We start from the raw sequence: 24,305 nt of genomic DNA on the forward strand, positions 1-24,305 counted from the left end.
TGAAGTGAACTTGTTGGAAATGTGGTGCTAATCATGGGAGATTTTAATCTACATATAGATTGGAAAATCAGGTATGAACATACGAATTAGGAGCAGGAGTAGGTCACTTTGGCCCCTCAAGCCTGCTCCTCCATTCATTAACATTATAGATAATCTGAATCTAACCTCAACCCCGCATTCCTGCCTACTCTCAATAACCTTTCACCCCCTTGTTAAACAAGAATCTATCGAGCTCTGCCCTAAAAATATTCAAAAATTCTGCTTCACTGTGTTTTGAGGAAGAGATTCCCAGAGACTCTCAACCCTCTGAGAAAAAAAAATCTGCTCATCAGGACATGTTAGTGGGTTTGTGAAAAAGGCCTTTATCAATTCTAGAAAGGACATCAATTGCGTCACATTCGTCAAACGTGATGCTTCTAAAATAACATTCATCTTTTTAGGTGCTTAATGTAGGCCTTTGCTAATAATAATGTGACCCAATACTAGTCTGGAAAAAGTCACGCTTTCCTTTCTTGATACGCAGACGCAGATGTTCCAATGTTGCTTCTAAATTATTCAAATGTTCCTGTTCACTAGATCTTGTAATTAGAATATCATCCAATTAACATTGTACACCACAGAGACCACTTAAAATCTGATCCATTGATCTTTGGAATAGGGCTGGTGTGGATGTTATTCCAAAAGGCAATCTTTTATCATGAAAAAGACCTTTATGATTAATGATGGTAAACAATGGGTGCAATTCAGTGACTACGTACATCTGTAAACATGCTTGTGAAAGATCAATCTTGCTGAATTTCTGCTCACCTGATAACCCAGCAATGAGATCTTCAATTAAAGGAAGCAGATATTGATTAGCACACAACACTGGATTTATGGTTGTTTTAAAATCACCACAAATATGACCTGAACGGAACCATCTGGTTTCATGACAGGTACAGTGGGGGTAGCCCAGTCACTCATTGTAACCATCTCTAACACAAGTCATACTAATTCTTCTTTGACCGTGGGACGAATTGCATATGACACTACTTGGGACTTTGTGGTTGACTATTGGGTTTTATCTTGAGTTTCACATGAACTCCCTTTGTTGAGCCAAGTTCTCTTCGAAAACACTCTTGTATTTAGCCAGAAGGTGCTGTGGGTCTCTTGGTATTTACCAGTCTGTTGACAGCAATCCAGTTCAACTTTACCTTCTCCAACCATGATCTTCCAAATAGAGCTGGAAAATTACCACGGGCCACATGGGGAGGCAACTCCGCTGTTTGTCCACTCAACTCTACATTGACCATGATCTGGCCTTTTAACAGCATGATTTCTTCTGTGCATTTCCTTCAAATCACTGGTTTTAAAGGAAGATGCTTCAGCTTTTGTCATTATGTAGTTTCAGAAAGTACAGCAGTACCAGTATCAAAGAACAAAGAAAAGTATAGCACAGGAACAAGCCCTTCGGACCTCCAAGCCTGTGCCGATCATGATGGCTTAACTAAACTAAAAACAAAACCTTCTGCCCTTACTCGGTCTGCATCCCTTTATTCCCTCCCTTTTCATGTACCCATCCGGATGCAACTTCCCTTCACGGGAAGATGAGGAAAGGAATGGAGTGAGGTGGAGGATGAATGTGTGGCTGAGGGAATGGTGCAGGGGGCAGGGATTCAGGTTCCTGGACCATTGGGACCTCTTTAGGGGCAGGTGTGACCTGTATACTAAAAACGGGTGGCACTTGAATCCCAGGGGGACCAATATCCTGGCAGGAAGGTTGGCTAAGGCTACTGGGGAGAGTTTAAACTAGATAGGTTGGGGGGAGGGGATCAAAGTGACGTGACTGAGAGTGAGGAAGGTAGCTCGCAAACAGAGAAGGGTTATAGGCAGTGCAAGAGGGCAGGTGGACTGGGAACAGAGAAGGGGAGAGGTCAGACCATAGGATTGAGATGTGTCTACTCTAATGCCAGGAGTATAGTGAATAAACAACTAGCTAAAGGAGGAGAGGGGTGGGGAGATGTTAGTAGCGCTTCAACAAACCGGGTCCAGATAAAGGCTGGCATAAAGACACTTTGCCTGAATGCACGAAGCATTCGAAACAAAGTAAATGAGTTGATGGCACAAATCCATACAAATGAATATGATCTAGTGTCCATCACAGAAACGTGGTTGCAGGGTGACCGGGACTGGGAACTGAATATACCGGGTTATCAGGCATTTAGGAAGGATAGACAGGTAGAAAAAGGAGGTGGGGTAGCTTTGTTAATAAAGGATAATATCAGGACGGTAGTGAGAGACGACATAGGCTCTAAGGAGCAAAACGTGGAATCGTTGTGGGTGGAGATAAGGAATAGTAGGGGGAGAAAGACTGGTAGGCGTGGTCTATAGGCCCCCAAATAATAACTTAGAGGTGGGGAGGGCTATAAACAAGCAAATAATGGATGCGTGCAAAAGTGGAACGGCAATAATCATGGGGGATTTTAACCTACATATTGATTGGTCGACTCAAATTGGGCGTGGAGGGCTTGAGGAAGAGTTCTTGGAATGCTGACGGGATTGTTTCATTGAACAGTATGTTACAGAACCTACGAGAGAGCGAGCTATCTTGGATCTGGTTCTGTGCAATGAGACAGGTAGGATTAAGGATCTTCTTGTGAAGGATCCTCTTGGGATGAGTGATCATAATATGGTGGAATTTCTGATACAGATGGAGGGTGAGAAAGTAGGGTCCCAAACCAGTGTCCTCTGCTTGAACAGAGGGGAGTACGATAGGATGAGGGTGGAATTGGCTAATGTAGACTGGGCGAGCAGACTGGTAGGTAGGACAGCTGAGGAACAGTGGAGGATTTTTAAGGAGATTTTTTAAAGTACTCAGCAAAAATATATTCCGGTGATAAAGAAGGACTGTAAGAAAAAGGATAACCGGACGTGGATAACGAAGGAAATAAAGGAGAGTATTAAAATAAAATCAGATGCGTACAGAGTGGCCAAAAATAGTGGAGAATTAGTGGATTGGGAAAGCTTTAAAGAAAAACAAAGAACGACTAAGAAAGCGATTAAGAAAGGAAAGATAGATTATGAAACTAAACTAGCTCAAAATATAAAAAATGATAGTAAAAGTTTTTACAAGTATATAAAAAAGAATAGAGTAGCTAGAGTGAATGTTGGACCCTTGGAAGATGAGAGGGGGGATTTAATAGTGGAAAACGAGGAAATGGCTGAGACTTTAAATAAGTTCTTTGTGTCGGTCTTCACGGTGGAAGACACAAATAGTTTACCGAATATTAGAGATCGAGAGTTGGTGGGAGGGGAGGTCCTTAATACAATTACTGTTACTAAGGAGGTGGTGCTTGGTAGACTAATAGGACTGAAGGTAGACAAGTCCCCGGGCCCGGATGGAATGCATCCCAGGGTACTGAAAGAAATGGCTGAGGTAATAGCAGATGCGTTAGTAGTAATTTATCAAAATTCGCTGGACTCTGGGGTAGTGCCGGCTGACTGGAAAACAGCTACTGTTACGCCGCTGTTTAAAAAAGGAAGTAGACAAAAGGCGGGTAACTACAGGCCGGTTAGCTTAACGTCCGTAGTTGGGAAGATGCTAGAGTCCATTATTAAAGAGGAAATAACAGAGCACCTGAATAAGAATGGTTCGATCAAGCAGACGCAGCATGGATTCATGAAGGGAAAGTCGTGTTTGACGAATCTACTGGACTTTTATGAAGATGTCACTAGTGCGGTTGACAGAGGGGAACCGGTGGATGTGGTGTTTTTAGATTTCCAGAAGGCGTTCGATAAGGTGCCTCACAAAAGGTTGCTGCAGATGATTGGGGTACACGGAGTTAGGGGTAAGGTGTTGGCGTGGATTGGGGATTGGCTATCTAACAGGAAGCAGAGAGTTGGGATAAATGGGTGCTTTTCTGGTTGGCACTTGGTGACCAGTGGCGTGCCGCAGGGATCGGTGCTGGGGCCTCAATTGTTTACCATTTACATAGATGATCTGGAGGAGGGGACTGAATGTAGGGTATTCATGTTTGCTGATGACACGAAGGTGAGTGGGAAGGCGAATTGCGTGGAGGACGCGGAAAGTCTGCAGAGAGATTTGGATAGGCTGAGCGAGTGGGCGAGGATCTGGCAGATGGAATATAACGTTAGCAAATGTGAGGTTATCCACTTTGGAAGAAATAATAGTAAATTGGAATATTATTTAAATGGAGAAAAATTACATCGTGCGACTGTGCAGAGGGACCTGGGGGTCCTTGTGCACGAATCGCAAAAACTCAGTCTGCAGGTGCAGCAGGTGATCAAGAAGGCGAATGGAATGTTGGCCTTTATCGCGAGGGGGATAGAATATAAAAGCAGGGAGGTCTTGCTGCAACTGTACAGGGCACTGGTGAGGCCGCAACTGGAGTACTGTGTGCAGTTTTGGTCCCCTTATTTGCGAAAGGATATATTGGCCTTGGAGGGAGTACAGAGAAGGTTCACCAGGTTGATACCGGAGATGAGGGGGTGTGGCTTATGAGGAGAGATTGAACAGATTGGGTCTGTACTCGTTGGAGTTTAGAAGGATGAGGGGTGATCTTATAGAGACATATAAGATAATGAAGGGGCTGGATAGGGTAGAGGTGGAGAGATTCTTTCCACTTAGAAGGGAAACCAGAACTAGAGGGCACAGCCTCAAAATAAGGGGGGGCCGGTTCAGAACAGAGTTGAGGGGGAACTTCTTCTCTCAGAGGGTAGTGAATCTCTGGAATTCTCTGCCCATTGAAGTGTTGGAGGCTTCCTCGTTGAATATGTTTAAATCACGGGTAGATAGTTTTCTGATCGATAAGGGAATTAGGGGGTATGGGGAGCAGGCGGGTAAGCGGAACTGATTCGCTTCAGATCAGCCATGATCTTGTTGAATGGCGGGGCAGGCTCGAAGGGCCAGATGGCCTACTCCTGCTCCTATTTCTTATGTTCTTATGTTCTTAAATGTTGCTAATGTGCCTGCTTCCACCACCTCCTCTGGCAGCACAGTCCAGACGCGCACCACTCTTTGTGTGAAAAACTTCTCCTGCTCATCTCCCTTAAACTTTCCCCCTTTCACCTTGATCTTGTGCCCCCTTGTAACTGACACTTCCATCCTGGGAAAAAGTATGCTTCCTTTTTCCTTTTAACTAAGCTTAGAATTTCCCTTGTCATCTATGGTTCCCGAATGCTGCCATTTCTATCCTTCACTTTTGTGAGGCCATGTCTGTCCTGCACTTCAATCAACCGGCCTTTAAAAGCCTCCCACGTGCCAGACGTGGATTTGCCCTCAAATAGCCGCTCCTAATCCACATTCCCCAGTTCCTGTCTAATTTGGATGTATTTGGCCCTCGCCCGAGGCCCACTCTTGTCCTTATCCATGACTATCTGAAATCTTGTGGAATTATTTTTGCTAAGCTCAAAATGCTCCCCCAACTGAAACACCAATCACCTGGCCTGGCTCATCCCCCAATGCCAAGTCTGCTATGGCCCCCTCCCTGGTTGGATTGTCAACATACTGTATCAAAAAGCTCCCCTTTCACATCTAACAAATTGCTCTCCATCCGAACCTCTGGCTGTAAGGGAGTCCCAGTCGATATGGGAAAGTTAAAGTCATCCACCACAACTACCCTACTTTTTTCACACCTTTCCAATATCTGACTACACATCTGCTCCTTTCTAATAGGTTGTCCACTTAACTTCGGAATCACCCATAATCTTTGTGATAGAAACAGAGAAAATAGGATCAGGAAGAGGCTATTTGGCCCTTCGAGCCTGCTCCATCATTCATTATGATCATGGCTAGTCATCCAACACAATACCCTGATCCCAACTTCTCCCCATATCTTCAAGTTCTTTTCTAACTGCTTCTTGAAAATATTCAATGTTTTGGCCTCAACTACTTTCCATGGTAGTGAATTCCACAGGCTGACTACTTTCTGGGTGAAGAAATTTCTCCTCATCTCAGTTGTAAAAGGTCTACCCTGTATCCTCAGACTGTTCTGGACTCCCCCACCATCGGGAACATCCTTCCTGCATCTACCCTGTCTAGTCCTGTTAGAATTTTATAAGTTTTTATGAGATTTCCTCATTCTTCTGAACTCCAGCGAATATAATCCTAATCAACTCAATCTCTGCTCATACATCAGTCCCAGGAATCAGCCTGGTTAACCTTTGCTGCACTCCCTCGAGAGTAAGAAGGTCTGGATTGTGGGCAACACAAATGAGGCAGTATTCATCACTCATCCCTCATTGCCCTGAAGGTGGTTAAGGCTGGAGGCACGGGTCAGCCTGACTTTGTACGGGTGACAGATTCCGTTCATGGTTCATTAATGCTTGGTGAAATGTCCAGCCCAAAAATGACCAAATTTATAGAATTCAGTTATAAATTCAGCCATGGCACAATCTCTCAGTCCCTAATCCAGTACACGCCAAATTCAAATTAGCTTTCATATATCACATGGTACAGTGTCCTAAGGTGCTTCACTCGAGCAGAATTTGACACCAAGCCACCTAAGGAAATAATAGGACGGGTGATTGAGTGCTTGGTCAGAAAGGAAGGTTTTAATGAATCTCTTAAAGAGCAAAAATAGGTGGAGAGGTTGAGATGATTACAAACAAACGTACAAACATATGAATTATGAGCAGCCATGATCTTATTGAATGGCAGATCAAACGTTTTAGAATCATAGAATCTCTACAGTGCAGAAGAGGCCATTCAGCCCATCAAGTCTGCACCTACTCTCTGACAGAGTATCTTACCCAGGTCCTCTGCCCTACCTATCGCTGTAACCCCACACATTTACTGTGGCTAATCCATCTAAGCTACACATCTTGAGACACGAAGGGGGAATTTAGCATGGCCAATCCACCTAATCTGCACATCTTTGGAGTGTAGGAGAAAACCAGCGCACCCGGAGGAAAAACACACAGACACAGGGAGAATGTGCAAACTCCACACAGTCACCCAAGGCCAGAATTGAACCCGGGTTCCTGTAGCTGTGAGGCAGCAGTGCTAACCTCTGGGCCACCGTGCCTTCTGGTTTTAATCTCAACATCACATTTTTCTTCAAGCATTTGATGTGGGTGTGGCTGGCGAGGCCAGCATTTATTGACCATCCCTTGTTGTCCTTGAGAAAGTGGTAGTGAACTGCCTTCTTGAACCACCGCAGTCCCAAGGTATACATACACCACAGTGCTGTTAGGAAGGGAGTTCCAGGATTTTGACCCAACAACTGTGAAGGAACAGTAATATATTTCCACGTCAAGCTGTAGCCTGCATCTGCTGTCTTTGTCCTTCTGAGATGATAACGGTTGTGGGGTTGGAAGGTACTGACTGAGGAGCCTTGCTGAGTTCCTGCAGTGAATCTTGTAGATGGTACCACGGCTGCCACAGTTCATCGGTGATGCAGGGATTGACTTCAGGTATCACAACCCCACACAGGCCCTATTCCCGCAACCCCACAGATCCATCCTGCTAATCCCCTGACACTAGGGTCAATTTTGCATGGCCAATCAACCTAACCCACACATCTTTGGAATGTGAGAGGAAACCAGAGCACGCGGAGGAAACCCACGCAGACACGGGGAGAATGTGCAAACTCCACATGGACAGTCACCCAAGGCCGGAATTGAACCCGGATCCCTGGCGCTGTGAGGCAGCAGTGCTAACCACTGTGCCACCGTGCTGCCCTTTATAAGACCATAAGATTATCATCCATCAACCAATGGATTGGCTGAAAGATTCATACAATCCTTGAAACATCCTCCAAAAGCTTCAAAAGAACAGGTTTGCTATCACATCTTGTGTGTAGCTTTTTGGCATCTATTCATATGACTACCTAAAGTTCACCTGCATTACTGAGAAAGTTGAGAACTATATTTGATTTGTTATTACCTCCAGAAACTTCAGAGATAGGAGAACATTTGCAAGAATCTCAAGTTGCCAGGTGAGAAATGGGGCAAAACAATGCTCATTTCAATAAGAAGATTGAGTGTTAGCATGTCATTATGCCAGGAGTAAGAAATGGAAACCAGTCATTGTTTTAACAAAAGCTGGTCCAATTCCTTACATGGTTCAAACTGAAGACAACGCCATGCGGACCAATTGTTGTCATCTTGAAATGATTTCTCAGAATCATCTCCAAAAGTACCAACTAGTCCCTAGTGTTGTGAATACTACTACAGAAGACTAAGTTGAATTTGAGTTGCCTGATGATTGTGTCTTTGCTACTATGTGAGAATGATGCAGAATTAAGTTCCAGGAGAAGAAGCGTCTACTGAGGTGCCAAATCATATTTCTAGGGTCAAGGACAGCCAAATTCCAGTACGCCATATCCCACCAATGATGAATAGACATCCTCCTGATCAACTTTCTCATTAACTGTGTATATTGACGAATGATGCATGGTACTGTGCCTCGGGTATTATTGGTCCAATGTAGCATCGTAGTAATTTGTTGTCATGACCATAGAGTAAAGGGGGGAGAGATGTTATATATTTAACAGGTTGCAGGTTGCTTTAAGGGCTGATCATATGATTTGATGGTGATGTCATTAGGGTGTTTGCACAGGCTGCTGTTTTAACTTGTTTGTATTCTGCAGTGCAGAGAACATCTAGAATAAACCTGTTGTTACTTTGAATCCACGTGTGCAAACCACGTTCTTTTCTTTTTGTTAAAACCCACAACCCTAACATAGTTAGAACATTACAGACCACACCTCGTGTACTTCGTATAGTTTTGATCTCCTTTATTGAAGGAGGAATATATTTGCATTGGAAGCATTTTGGAGAAGGTTGATCCCTGGGATGTCTTGTGAGGAAAGATTGAGCACGTTGGGTCTATATTCAATATTGAAATATCTTATTGAAATGTATAAAATTCTGAGGGAGTTTGACATGGTAGAAGTTTAGAGAATGCTTCCACTCATGGAATCCAGAACTGGGGTCACAGTTTAAAAAATAAGATGAAGATGAGGAATTTGTTCTCTCAAAGAGTCGGTAGTCTTTGGAATTCTCTTCCACAAAGTAGTGGAGGCTGGCACATTGAATATATTCAAGGCCTGAGTTATATAGAATCTTTCATCGACAAGGGAATTAACACTTATAGGGGACAGGCAGGAAAGAAGAGTTGAGGCCACAATCAAACAGCCATGGTCTTATCGAATGGCAGAACTGACTAGAAGCACCTGCTACTCCTATTTTGTATGATATGATGGAACAATGGGACTCAATCGAACCATTAAAAAGTACAACGGGAGCAAATCAGTGGAGGCTTTAGTGAGGTATAGAAATTGTAGAGTGAGTTTAAGAAAGCAAAGAGGGGATACGAGAAAGCTCTGGCTAGTATAAGTTGGGAAAATCCCAAGATATTCTATAAACATATCCATGGGAAGGGGATAATCAGGGAAAGAGTAGGGTCCATTCGGGATCAAGGGGGCAATCTGTGGGTGGAGCCAGAGGACATTGGTAGAGTGTGAATGAATACTTAGCATCCGTCTTCACCCAAGAGAATGAGGGCAATTGTATGGAATTCAGGGAGAGGGACTGAAGTTCTTGCGCAAATTGACATAGGGAAGGACAAGGTATTGGAGGTGCTGGCAGCCTTAAAAGTGGATAAATCTCCAGGTCCAAATGAATTGTGCCCTAGGCTGCTGTGGGAGACAAGGGAGGAAATTGCAGAGGCTCTGACAAATGTTCAATTCCTCTCAGGCCACAGGGGAGGTGCCAGATGACTGGAGAACAGCTAATGTGGTTACGCTATTTAAGAAGGGTTGTAGAGATAAACCAGGGAACTACAGACCAGTGAGTCTCATGTCAGTGATAGGGAAACTATTAGAGAAACTTCTGAAGGAGAGCATCTGTCTCCACTTGGAGAGGCAAAGCTTGATCAGGAATGGTCAGTATGGCTTCATCAGAGGGAGGTCACGCCTAATAAATTTGATTGAACTTTTTGAGAAGGTGACCAGGTGTGTAGACGAGGGCAGTGCAGTCGATGTAGTTTATCTGGATTTCAGCAAAGCCATTGACCAGGTCCCACATTCGAGACTTGTAAAGAAGATAAATTCACATGGGATACAGGGTAATTTGATGAAGTGGATTCAAAATTGGCTCAGTTGTAGGAGACAGAAGGTGATGAAAGAAGGCTGCTTTAGTGGTTGGAAGCCAGTGTCCAGTGGCGTACCACAGAGATCTGTGCTGGGCCCCCTATTCGTCATTTATATAAATGACATTGATGACTATGTGGGGATAGGATTAGCAAATTTGCTGATGACACAAAGATTGGACGGGTGGTTAACAATGAGGTGGAGTGTCTTGGGCTACAAGAAGATATAGACGGAATGGTCAAATGGGCAGAGATGTGGCAGATGGTGTTTAACCCTGAAAAGTGTGAGGTGATACACTTTGGAAGGAGTAATTTGACAAGAAAGTACTCAATGAATGATAGGACACTAGGAATCATAGAATCATAGAAACCCTATAGTGCAGAAGGAGGCCGTTCAGTCCATCAAATCTGCACTGACTATAATCCCACCCAGGCCCTATTCCCGTAACCACACATATTTACCCTGTTAATCCCCTGACACAAGGGTCAATTTAGCGTGGCCAATCAACCTAACCCGCACATCTTTGGACTGTGGGAGGAAACTGCACCCAGAGGAAACTCTCACAGACACGGGGAGAATGTGCAAATTCCACACAGACCTCATCTGAGGCTGGAATCGATCATGGGTCCCTGGCAGTGTGAGGCAGCAGTGCTAACCAACTGTGCCACCATGCTGTCCTTTATGCCACTGTGCCACCCCTTCTGTGGAACAAAGGGATCTTGGCATGTTTGTCCACAGATCTCTGAAGGTGGAAGGGCATGTTAGTAGGGTGGTGGAAAAGGCACATGGGACACTTGCCTTTATCAATCAAGGCATAAATTACAAAAGCAGGGAAGTCATGTTGGAGTTGTATGGAACACAACATGTTCCATGTTGGTGAGGCCACAGCTGGAGCACTGTGTGCAGTTCTGGTCGCCACATTATAGGAAGGATGTGATTGCACTGGAAGGGGTGCAGAGGAGATTCACCAGGATGCTGCCTGGGATGGAACATTTAAGTTATGAAGAGAGATTGGGTAGGCTTGGTTATTTTCGTTGGAGCAGAGAAGTCTGAAGGGCGACCTGATCGAGGTGTACAAGATTATGAGAGACATGGACAAATGGGCAGAGATTTGACAGAGTGGATAAGGAGCAGCTGTTGCCCTTAAAGCGTCAGTCATGAGGGGACACGGGTTCAAGGTGAGGGACAGGAGGATTAGGGGGGATGTGAGGGAAAAATATTTTATCCAGAGGGTGGTGACGGTCTGGAATGCACTGCCTGGGAGGGTGGTAGAGGCGGGTTGTCTCACATCCTTTAAAAAGTATCTGGATGAGCACTTGGCACATCATAACATTCAGGGCAATGGGCCAAGTGCTGGCAGGTGGGATTAGGTGGGAGTTCAGGTGTTTCTAATGTGTCAGCGTGGACTTGATGGGCTGAAGGACATCTTCTGTGTTGTATGATTCTATGATTCATCTGCAATAGAATAGAGAGAAAGACTTGCACCAGTCACACTCTCAGAACACCTCAAAGTCCTTCCCAGCCAATTAAATAATTCCATTGTAATGTAGGATATATAGTAGCCAATTTACACACAGCATGCTCCCACAAACAGTATTGAGATAATCTCTTATTTCAGTGATGTTGGTGATGGGATAAATATTGGTCAGGACATCAGGACAACTCACCTTTTCTTGATATTGTGCCAAGAGACCATTTACGTCCACGTGAGAGGTCAGACGTGGTACCCCTGGCAGCACAGCACCCCTTTAGTACTGCACTGAAACGTCAGCCTAGAGTTTGTGTGCAAGTTTTGTGCAAGAGTTTTGGCGGCATGGTAGCACAGTGGTTAGCACTGCTGCTTCACAGCTCCAGGGACCTGGGTTCGATTCCCGGCTTGGGTCACTGTCTGTGTGGAGTTTGCACATTCTCCTCGTGTCTGCGTGGGTTTCCTCCAGGTACTCCGGTTTCCTCCCACAGTCCAAAGATGTGCGGGTTAGGTTGATTGGCCATTCTAAATTGCCCTTAGTGTCCTGAGATTTGTAGGTTAGAGGGATTAGTGGGTAAATATGTAAGGATATGGGGCTAGGGCCTGGGTGGGATTGTGATCGGTGCAGACTCGATGGGCCGAATGGCCTCTTTCTGTACTGTAGGGTTTCTATGATTTCTATGAAGACTCTGGAGTGGGACATGATTCGAGGTGAGAGTGGTACCAGCTGGTACACAAGAGGAGCAGGCATGGACCACATGGCTCACCGAGCAGAGTCCCCATTCAGAATAATCATGGCTGAAGATCATGGGGGCTTTTGTAGAGATTCGAGCAGAGGCCGCTTTGTGGACTCCCCGCAGGGCGCCAAGGCCTCCGCAAGTCTCCGAGCGCCAGAAATCAGTACGGAGCTGCATAATGTATTCAAAGTCAAATTTAAATTCTATTAGTGGGCCCGGAACTCAAATCTCCAGGCCTGCTAGTGTCTCCCCACCTCTGCTAAGAGTGTTTCACTCCAGTAGGGTTTACATTGGTGGGGAGCGAGTGGCCTGACCCTGTTGGAGTGAAGGGGGAGAGCCATTTAGGTCCCCCAGAGGGTTGGGCGCCGGGGGTGTGCCTCCTGGACATTGCTACTTTGGCAGTGCCAGCCTAGGCCCCCTGCCACTGCCCAAGGGGCAATGTGCCAATGCCCAGGGGGCACCTTGGCACTGCCCTTAGGGCATGGGGCAGTGCCAAGTGGGTGAGGCCGAATGTGGCGTGGGGCCTGATGGGGGCAGGGTCTCTGGGGGGCAGTTGGTGGGGATGGGGGTCCCGCTGCCACTCATTTGGACTGAATGACAGAGGAAGATAGGGAGGCCTGTATCGGGGCTGGCCATTGTTGTGAGGGGGGGGGGTCAGCCTGCTAGTGGGGTATCGGGAAATCGGGACTGCTGAGGTGTAGGGGGATCATTGAGGCAGGCTGGGGGTTGAGGTAGGTGGGGGAGATTAAGGCTGGCCTGGACATGTTCGGGAGACCAGCAATCAGGCTGTGGAGGGGGGGTGGGCCGCACGGCCAGCGATGCAGGGGTTGCGGGGCGATTGAGCTGGCCAGCAATCGGAAGGCCAGCAGTACGGGACCAGTGGTCCGCTCAGTGCTATGCTGCCAACCTCTCCAGCAGCAACAGATCAGCATCCACTGGATTTTGGAGTTATTCAAATAATTCATTTTGAAACTCTCAGAAAAAACGAACGGGATTTACTCCGGTTTTTACACAAGTTCGACACTTTGAATTTTTTGGGGAGAATCCCTTTTCCCTCCTGCTCCCCATATCCCATAATTCCCTGAGCCCAAACATCTGTCTATCACATCCTTGAATTAATTCAACAACGTCCCTTTGGAGTAGAGAATTCCAAAGGTGGAATGTGAGTGAAATAATTTCTCTCCATCTCAGATGGAAGAAATCCTAAATGATTTCCCCAATCTCCCAGTCTCTATCCTATCATGCCCTTTAAGAATTTGCATCTCTTCCTTCTAAACTCCAGAGAACACTCGGCCGTGGCTTACACTCATCAGTCTCCCATCTGATTGTTTATAGTTAATGCCAAATATAGACTTATTCTGAAGTGGATTTGATAAAGGGTGGTAACTGTGTCAGGAATTCCTGTTGCTCTGTATGTACCCAAAGATAATTGGATACTGTTTGCTTTTAAAGGGCAAAGCCGATGGCAGTTTGGGAAGTCGTGTTGGTTGGATGATAGGAGTTCTAGCTGAGTTGCAATAGCCATGCTAGTCTGAAAACGCCCGACCTTGTCTGATCTTGGAAGCTAGGCAGACTCAGGCCTGTTCAGTATTTGGATGGGAGACCATCTGGGAATACCAGGTGCAATAGGCTTATGGGTGGCATGGTGACACAGTAGTTAGCACTGCTGCCTCACAGCTCCAAGGACTTGGGTTCGATTCCTGGCTTGCGTCCCTGTCTGTGTGGAGTTTGCACATTCTCCCCGTGTCTGCGTGGATTTCCTCCGGGTGCTCCGGTTTCCTCCCACAGTCCAAAGATGTGCGGGTTAGGTGCATTGGCCATGCTCAATTGTCCCTTAGTGTCCTGGGATGCGTAGGTTAGAGGGATTAGAGGGGTAAATATGTGGCACTATGGGGATAGGGCCCGGGTGGGATTGTTGTCAGTGCAGACTCGATGGGCCAAATGGCCTCCTTCTGCACTGTAGGGTTTCTATGATTACCACATGTTATTACCGCATGACAGATTTAAAAGACAATTTCCATTATAGCATAGAACATAGAACAGTACAGCACAGTACAGGCCCTTCGGCCCATGATGTTGTGCCGAACCTTTTCCGAAAGTGTGGTCATTGAAATTTAATAAACCTTGTGGCTTTAAAAACATGACAACAGCAAGCGCACCTAAATGTAAGATATTTTTGTGTTATCATAGTTTTAAAACTTACCATTCTATATCTTGCAATAGGTGACAATAACTCCAAGACAGTTAATGTCTCATCTGAGTGGCATTCGGCATTATGAGAAGGACGTTAAGAAGGTACAGGAACAAAAACAAAAAGACAAGAGGCTGGTTAAAGATGAGGTGGAGTCCAAAGCTTCTGGTCAAAGTGGCAAAGATAAGAAACCTGCAGAAAAACAGAAAGAGACTTCAGAAAACTCAGAAATGGGAAGGGAGAGAGACAGCAGGAAACAAGACAAACACCCAAAATCAGAAAAGGGCGGCAATGAGGACTCAGGGAAGAACAAAAAAGCTCCACAAATCAAGAGCGAGTTTAACCACGAGGAATACTACATTAAGGAGAAGTTTCAGAGTGTTTCAACATCACTGCAGCTCTTTGAGAATGACCCCTTGATATTCAAACCTGGTAAAAAAAAATTCTCTACTGATTATAGAACAGAATTCTAGATTTTAATTGTAATTTTAATGTTGTTAAAATTAAAAATACAATCCTTAAGATGTTCACTGCAGACAATACTGGGATAGAATTGCAGGGTTGGACACTGGTGAAGGCATTCCAATTGCCTTGGAAACAGGAAATGATTAGGTTTATAACCTTGATGGAGTTTTCGTCCTGCTGACCAGCTGCAACTTTAAGATTATGTCCTGGTATCTATCATTATAAGAACATAAGAACATAAGAAATAGGAGCAGGAGTAGGCCATCTAGCCCCTCGAGCCTGCCCCGCCATTCAATAAGATCATGGCTGATCTGAAGTGAATCAGTTCCACTTACCCGCCTGATCCCCATAACCCTTAATTTCCCTTCCGATCAGAAATCCATCTATCTGTGACTTAAACATATTCAACGAGGTAGCCTCCACCACTTCAATGGGCAGAGAATTCCAGAGATTCACTACCCTCTGAGAGAAGAAGTTCCCCCTCAACTCTGTTCTGAACCGGCCCCCCCTTATTTTGAGGCTGTGCCCTCTAGTTCTGGTTTCCTTTCTAAGTGGAAAGAATCTCTCCACCTCTACCCTATCCAGCCCCTTCATTATCTTATATGCCTCTATAAGATCACCCCTCAGCCTTCTAAACTCCAACGAGTACAAACCTAATCTGCTCAATCTCTCCTCATAATCTACACCCCTCATCTCCGGTATCAACCTGGTGAACCTTCTCTGTACTACCTCCAAGGCCAATATATCCTCCCACAAGTAAGGGGACCAAAACTGCACACAGTATTCCAGCTGCGGCCTCACCAATGCCTTGTACAGATGCAGCAAGACTTCTCTGCTTTTATATTCTATCCTCCTCGCGATATAGGCCAACATCCCATTTGCCTTCTTGATCACCTGTTGTACTTGCAGACTGAGTTTTTGCGACTCATGCACAAGGACCCCCAGGTCCCTTTGCACAGTGGCATGTTGTAATTTTTTTCCATTTAAATAATAATCCAATTTGCTATTATTTCTTCTAAAGTGAATAACCTCGCATTTGCCAACGTTATACTCCATCTGCCAGATCCTCGCCCACTCACTCAGCCTATTCAAATCTCTCTGCAGACCTTCCGCTTCCTCCACGCAATTCACTTTCCCACTTATCTTCGTGTCGTCAGCAAACGTTGTTACCTTACACTCAGTCCCCTCCTCCAGATCATCTACGTAAATAGTAAACAGTTGAGGCCCCAGTACCGATCCCTGCAACACGCCACTAGTCACCATCTGCCAACCAGAAAAGCACCCATTTATTCCAACTCTCTGCTTCCTACTGGATAGCCAATCCCCAATCCACGCTAACACCCTACCCCCAACTCCGTGTGCCCCAATCTTCTGCAGCAACCTTTTGTGAGGCACCTTATCGAATGCCTTTTGGAAATCCAAAAACACCACATCTACCGGTTCCCCTCTGTCAACCGCACTCGTCACATCTTCATAAAAATCCAGTAAGTTCGTCAAACAAGACTTTCCTCTCATGAATCCATGCTGCATCTGCTTAATCGAACCATTCTTATCCAGATGGCCTGCTATTTCTTCTTTAATGATGGATTCCAGCATTTTCCCAACTACAGACGTTAAGCTAACCGGCCTGTAGTTACTTGCCTTTAGTCTACTTCCTTTTTTAAACAGCGGCGTAACAGTAGCCGTTTTCCAATCAGCTGGCACTACCCCAGAGTCCAGTGAATTTTGATAAATAACCACTAACGCATCCGCTATTACCTCTGACATTTCTTTCAGTACACTGGGATGCATTCCATCCGGGCCCGGGGACTTGTCCACCTTCAGTCCCGTTAGTCTACCAAGCACTGCCTCTCTAGTAACAATAATTGTATTGAGTACCTCTCCTCCTACCAATACTCGATCGTTAATATTCGGTAAACTATTTGTGTCTTCCACCGTGAAGACAGACACAAAAAACCTATTTAAAGTCTCAGCCATTTCCTCGTTTTCCACTATTAAATCCCCCCTCTCGTCCTCCAAGGGTCCAACATTCACTCTAGCAACTTTATTCCTTTTTATATATTTGTAAAAACTTTTACCATTATTTTTTATGTTAGAGCTAGTTTAGTTTCATAATCTATCTTTCCTTTCTTTATCGCTTTCTTAGTCATTTGTTGTTTTTTAAAGCTTTCCCAATCTTCCAAGTCTCCACTATTTTTGGCCACTCTGTATGCATCGGTTTTTAATTTAATACTCTCCTTTATTTCCTTCGTTATCCACGGCTGGCTATCCCTTTTCTTACAGTCCTCCTTTATCACCGGAATATATTTTTGCTGAGTACTGAAAAAGATCTCCTTAAAAATCCTCCACTGTTCCTCAGCTGTCCTACCTACCAGTCTGCTCTCCCAGTCCACCCTAGCCAATTCAGCCCTCATCCTATTGTACTCCCCTCTGTTCAAGCAGAGGACATTGGTTTGGGACCCTACTTTCCCCCCCTCCATCTGCACCAGAAATTCAACCATATTGTGATCACTCGACCCAAGAGGGTCCTTCACAAGAAGATCCTTCATTCTACCTGTCTCGTTACACATTACCAGATCTAAGATAACTCGTTCCCTCGTAGGTTCTGTAACATACTGTTCAAGGAAACTATCCCGACAGCATTCTAAGAACTCTTCCTCCATCCCACCACGTCCAACTTGAGTCAGCCAATCAATATGCAGGTTAAAATCCCCCATGATTATTGCCGTTCTGTTTTTGCACGCATCCATTATTTGTTTGTTTATAGCCCTTTCCCCACCAATCTTTCCCAAAAGCAGTGACTTTTTGGGTTACAGGTTCAACAGACATCAGCAGTATTGTTCAAATTGCCATTCCTCATGTGTGAACTAAAAAACGTGAGTGTGGAAAGCTATTCAGCTGTGGAAGACATTACATCTAATGCCAGTTATGATATATATCCATCAAAGGGGCAGCAGGTGGCATTGTGCTTAGCAATGCTGCCTCACAGTATCAGGGACCCGGGTTCCATTCTGGCCTCAGGTGATGTCTGTGTGGAGTTTGCACATTCTCCCCGTGTCTTTGTTGCTTTCCTCCGAGTGCTCCGGTTTCCTCTCACAGTCCAAAGATGTGTGGGTTAGGTTGATTGGCCATGATAAATTGCCCCTTAGTGTTAAGGGGATTAGGTGGGTAAATATGTGGATTGCAGGGATGGGACCTGGGTGGGATTGTTGTTGGTGCAGGCTCGATGGACCGAATGGCCTCCTTCTGCACTGTAGATTCTATGAAAGCCACTTGATGATACAGCAAGCTCAGCTGGCATATCTTTTCCCTTCTTTCTTACTCAGACACTGTGACTGATTGAAAAAGAAACTGGATTTTTATAGTATCTTTAACAACTCGGGACACCCTGAAACTTTTTAAAGTCAGTGAAGAACTTTTGAAGTGTAGGGCGGCACGGTAGCACAGTGGTTAGCACTGCTGCTTCACAGCTCCAGGGACCTGGGTTCGATTCCCGGCTTGGGTCACTGTCTGTGTGGAGTTTGCACATTCTCCTTGTGTCTGCGTGGGTTTCCTGCGGATGCTCCGGTTTCCTCCCACAGTCCAAAGATGTGTGGGTTAGGTTGATTGGCCATGCTAAAATTGCCCTTAGTGTCCTGAGATGTGTAGGTTAGAGGGATTAGTGGGTAAATATGTAGGGATATGGGGGTAGGGCCTGGGTGGGATTGTGGTCGGTGCAGACTCAATGGGCCGAATGGCCTCTTTCTGTACTGTAGGGATTCTATGATTCTATGAGTTATTGTTGTAATTTAGGAAACATGGCAGCCGATTTGAGCACAGCAACCTGCACTGGACTGTCAGTCTAGACCTTACGCTCAAAACTCTGGAGTGAGACTTGAACCCACAACCTTTTGATCAGAATGCTACCACTGAACCATGGCTGGCACTCCATCTCAGCTCACTCAATGCAGGCTAGGATTCAGCCAGGCTTAGCACTGAATGCAAAACCATTCAATGAGGCTCCTTATAGTGAACAGCAAAAGTATTGATGTCACTTATATTCCGAAGACAGGAAGGACGTGCCCAGGCCATCACTCAAGGTTCTCGACAGATGCTCAGGTTCAATATCCTGATTTTGTCTGTTCGGGTGTTTATAAAATTAAATGTCGCACCCACATTGTGTGGCTGAGGCTGGAGTCTGGCCGTGTGAGGAATTACGTGCATTAGCAGGGCAGTCCCGAGTATTCTTTGTGACCACTGAACTCTTACTGAAAAGGGTGAACAGTAACAATGTCACTACCAGGATGTATTAAAGAGTAATCAGTGACTGACCACATAGTATTTCAGTGAAACATCCAGTAGTAATTTATTATTGTCTCAAATTGACTGGTGAAACTGGTCAGTTATAATCCACCATATATCCTTGTTTCCAAATCCATGGATGGCTTTGCTCCTGTCCGTCTTTGTAATCTCCTCCAGCCCCACACTAGATTTCTATCTGAGCTGCACCAGTTCTGACTCCTTGAGCATCCCTAGTCTTAATCTCTTGAGCATTATTGGCTGTGTCTTCAGCTACCTGGACCCTAAGCTCTGGAATCCCCTCCCCAAATCTCTCTGGCTCTCCACCTCTCTTCCCTCCTTTAAGTTGCTCTGTAAAAGGTACCTCATTGACTAGACTTTTAGCCAATGCTTTATGTGACTCATTAGCATAGTAGGAGTGTAATGAAATAACATTTTACAAAGGTGCTATATAAATGTAGGTTGTTATTGCATTGTTTTCCTAGGTGGACTTAAATAGATTTGGGGAACTGGGTAAGTTCATGAGATATAGGAGCAGAATTAGACCATTCAGCCCATCGAGTCTGCTCCACTATTTGATCATGGCTGATATTTCCCCCCCCCCCCCCCAATAACCTTTTAATCCATTCCAATTAAAAATCTGTTTAACTCTTCCTTAAATTTACTCACTGTGCCAGCATCTACTGCACTTTGGGGCAGCGAATTCCACAGATTCACAACCCTACAGGATCCACTTTGCTTGTTACATCTTTGAAGAACTCTAACAAATTAGCCAAACATGATTTGCCCTTCATAAAACCATGCTGACTCTGTTGGGTAGCGTTTTGACTCTCCAAATGTCCTGATATTGCTTCCTTGATAATTGATTCTAACACTTTCCCAACAACAGATGTTAAACTAACTGGTCTGTAATTTCCCACCTTTTGCCTCCCTCCCTGTTTGAATAAGGGCGTTACACAGGAAGAACTCTTCCTGTGTCTGGGAATTTTGGAATATTATAACCAATGGATCACCGCTGCCACTTCCTTTAATACCCTAGGATGTAGGCTATCAGGCCTGGGGGACTTGTCTGCCCTCAATCCTAATAGTTTGCTGAGTACCTCAGCGGCACGGTAGCACAGTGGTTAGCACTGCTGCTTCACAGCTCCAGGGACCTGGGTTCGATTCCCGGCTTGGGTGGAGTTTGCACATTCTCCTCGTGTCTGCATGGGTTTCCTCCGGGTGCTCCGGTTTCCTCCCACAGTCCAAAGATGTGCGGGTTAGGTTGATTGGCCATGCTAAAATTGCCCCTTAGTGTCCTGAGATGCGTAGGTTAGAGGGATTGGCGGGTGAATGTGTGAGGATGGGGGGGTGGGACCTGGGTGGGATTGTGGTCGGTGCAGACTCGATGGGCCAAATGGCCTCTTTCTGCACTGTAGGGTTTTTATGATTCTATAACTTTTCCCTATCGATATTGATTGTTCTAAGTTCTACCCTTTCTATTACCTCTGACTTGTCCGTTCCTATACGAATGGCACTAGTGTCCTTCACCATGAAAACTGAGACAAAGTATTGATTTAGCATATCTGCCATTTCAGTGTTCCCCACTATTAACGCTCTGGTTTCATCTTCTAAGGGACCAATGTTCAACTTAGCGACTCTCTTCCCTTTTATATAATTATAGAAGCTTTTGCTATCCTTTTGCACTAGTTTTCTTTCGTAATTTACCTCAGCTCTTTTTATTTCGTTTTTAGTATCCCTTTGTTTATGTTTGAAAGTTTCCCAGTCTTCCAGCTTATCTCTGGCCTTTGCAATATGGTATACTTTAGCTTTTATCTTTATATTGTCCTTGACCTCCTTGTTTAGCCATTGGTGTTTTTTGCCCTCCCTTACCATCTTTCTTCCTCACTGGGATATACTTTAGTTGTGAGGATTTGAGTATCTCCTTAAACAACTGCCACTGCTCATCCACTGTCCTACCTTTTAGCCTTCCTGTCCACTCTACTCGGGCCAAATCTGCCCTCATGCCGATGTAATCTCCTTTGTTTAATTCCAGAACGCTGGTGTGGGACTCCACTTTCTCACCCCCAAACTCCCTAGAGGATCCTTAACTATGAGGTCATCAATCAATCTCTCCTCATTACACAATACCAAATCCAGTGTAGCCTGCTCCCTGGTTGGTTCCACAACATACTGTTCCAAGAAACAATTTCTGATAACCAGGAGATGTACATTTAGTAATTTGGATAAATTTTACAACTGAAAACAGCACTGGAATCTGTGTGCAGAGAAATCTCTTTGTAATTGTCAAATTCACAAGTGTTGGGAGTGTTTTCAGAAGCTGATGATGTTGCTTTTATCACAATTTCCTACAAAATCTAATGCCACTGTCCTCTCTTGTGTTTTCAAGGAAGTCAGTTCTTGTATTCTACACATGCTTGGACTCTTCTCAGTGCTGTGGTGGAAGGGGCTTCTGAGCAGAATTTCTTACAAGTAATGAAGAAGATGTTCAGGGATCTTGACATGCTCAGCACTGTGCCAGATGAATATGAGCCAATCATATACAACCGATCAAGGTAGTGTTCCCTAGTGGAGGCGGCACAGTTAGCACTGCTGCCTCACAGTGCCAGGGACCCGGGTTCGATTCTCGACTTGGGGGTGACTGTCTGTGTGGAGTTTGTACGTTCTGCCCGTGTCTGCGTGGGTTTCCTCCGGGTGCTCCGTTTTCCTCCCACAGAGGGAATAAGGAATCAAAATGGTTACCAATTACTTGGGTATAAAACTTTCAGGAAGAAAAGGTAGTGGCATTAATTAGAGATAATATCACTGTGCCAGAGAGTAAAGTTTAACCAAATGTGTGTTCCAATCCATTGGATTGCTCTGAGGAATAGCAATTTCCCCAAAGGGAAGAGAATAGGGTAAGGAATGTTCCACAAGAATCATCTTGGAAGTCCTACATTGTAGAAGAGGCCATTCGGTCTATCGAGTCTGCACTGACTCTCTGACTGGAGTATCTTATCCAGGCCCTCCATGCCCTATCCATAGCTAATTCCACTAACCTACACATCTTGAAGCAATTTAGTGTGGCCAATCCACCTAACCTGCACATCTTTGAAATGTGGGAGGAAACCAGAGCACCCGGAAGAAACCCAGGCGGATATGAGGAGAACATGCAAACTCCATACAGACAGTAACCCAAGGCTGGTATTGAACCCGGGTCCTTGGCGCTGAACGGAAGACTCTCTCTGGACTTCCTGGTGATAGCTGCAGGTACAAGCTGCAGACATCGTTTCGCTGCTGGAGTGTAAGGACTTGGCCCTTTCCCCGACTGAATATTTTCAGTTGCAGGCCCTAATTTTCCAGTGTTGCTTTCTCCTGGCTTGAGTATGTCACCCTTTGTTGCAGTCTTTCCATCATCAACCTTTCCTTGAAAGTTCTGATGGATTGGTATGCAGATAGGTTGGACCAAATCCGAAAGAGACTTGATCCACAATAACTTTTATTTCCAAAACTTGTCATTGTCTTCACTGTAGCAAGAATGTGTCAGAAGGTTTAAGTTTATTTATTAGTCACAAGTTAGGCTTAACTCTGCAATGAAGTTACTGTGAAATTCCCCCAGTCGCCACATTCCGGCACCTGTTTTTGTCAATGCACCTAATCAGCACGTCTTTCAGACCGTGGGAGGAAACCGGAGCACCTGGAGGAAACCCACAGAGACACAGGGAGAACATGCAAACTCCACACAGATAGTGACCCAAGCTGGGAATCGAACCTGGGTCCCTGGTGCTGTGAGGCAGCAGTGCTAACCACTGTGCCGCCGTTAGGGTGCACTGAGGGAGAATTTAGCATGGCCAATGCACCTAACCCACACATCTATTATCTTTTCTGTAAATTCTGAATTGTTCCACAGCTAATGTGCTGAATTGTATACTTAAATTACTTGAGAACTCCACAACTCTTGACAAGAGCACATTGCACTAAACAGTGGAAAATTATAATGGTCACCAGCACAATAAATAGAATGTGCCAATCACTTAAAACAATGTCCTTCTGATGTAGCAACAACTTAAAATTAAACTGATACTTCAAAGAACAGTCCAGCCCAGGAACAGGCACTTCGGCCCAGCAAGCCTGCATATGACGCATTTCTAAACTTTTGCCTCTACGTAGTCCATGTCCCTCTATTCCTTGCCTATTCATGTATCTGTCAAGATGCTGTTTAAGAGGCATCTTGACAGATACGTGAATCGGCAGGGAATAGAAGGATATAATAACAAGTGTATTTGTCTCTGCTTCTACCACCTCCCCTGGTAGCGTAATCCAGGCACTTACGACCATGTGTGTAAAAAATGGCACGGTGGCACAGTGCCAGGGACCCGGGTTCGATTCCCGGTTGGGTCACTGTCTGTGTGGAGTCTGCACGTTCTCTCCTTGTCGGCATGGGTTTCCTCCGGGTGCTCTGTTCCTACCACAGTCCGAAAGTTGTGCTGGTTAAGTGCATTGGCCATACTAAATTCTCCCTCAGTATATCTGAACAGGTGCCAGATTGTGGCAACTAGAGGATTTTCACATTAACTTCATTGCAGTGGTAATGTAAGCTTATTTGTGACAATAATAAACAAACTTAAACTTGCCTCTCAACCTCCTTTAAACTTTCCCCCTTTCACCTTAAACCTATGTCCCCTAGTAATTGACATTTCTGCTTTGAAAAATGACTCTGACTATCCATGCCTCTCATAATTCTGTAAAGTTGTATCAGGTCGCCCCTCAGCCTCTGGTATTCACGTGAAAACAAACCAAGTTTGTCCAATCTCTCCTCATACTAATACCCTCCAAACCAGGCAACATCTTGGTAAACCTTTTCTGTATCCTCTCCTCTAGGTTGCAATTCAGTAAAGGAGACACGGATTCTGCTTCTTCATAAACTACCTTTATTTCTTTAATCCAACTCCACATGCAATTCTCCATCAACACCCAGTGCCACCTGTAGCTCCTTTATATATCAATGACTTCTGTTGAATAATTGACATCAAATTAGGACTTAAATGGAAGGTCTGTGAACCCATTTCTAACACTCCAAAGCCTGCCATATC

The 24,305-nt window shown here is 45.0% G+C and overlaps 1 protein-coding gene and 1 pseudogene across 1 annotated transcript in view; both read left to right on the forward strand.

The window, feature by feature from the left end:
- The window catches only part of LOC144480589 (serine beta-lactamase-like protein LACTB, mitochondrial), a 102,819-nt gene that overhangs the window by 42,325 nt on the left and 36,189 nt on the right, over positions 1–24,305 (forward strand). Inside the window, 2 exon segments of the mRNA XM_078200217.1 lie at positions 14,523–14,922; positions 21,623–21,788. Of these exon segments, the coding sequence (XP_078056343.1) occupies positions 14,523–14,922; positions 21,623–21,788 (566 nt within the window).
- On the forward strand, positions 13,813–13,931 carry LOC144480607 (5S ribosomal RNA; annotated as a pseudogene).

This window comes from Mustelus asterias, chromosome 29 (genome assembly GCF_964213995.1).
Source record: "Mustelus asterias chromosome 29, sMusAst1.hap1.1, whole genome shotgun sequence".
Lineage (NCBI taxonomy): Eukaryota > Metazoa > Chordata > Chondrichthyes > Carcharhiniformes > Triakidae > Mustelus > Mustelus asterias.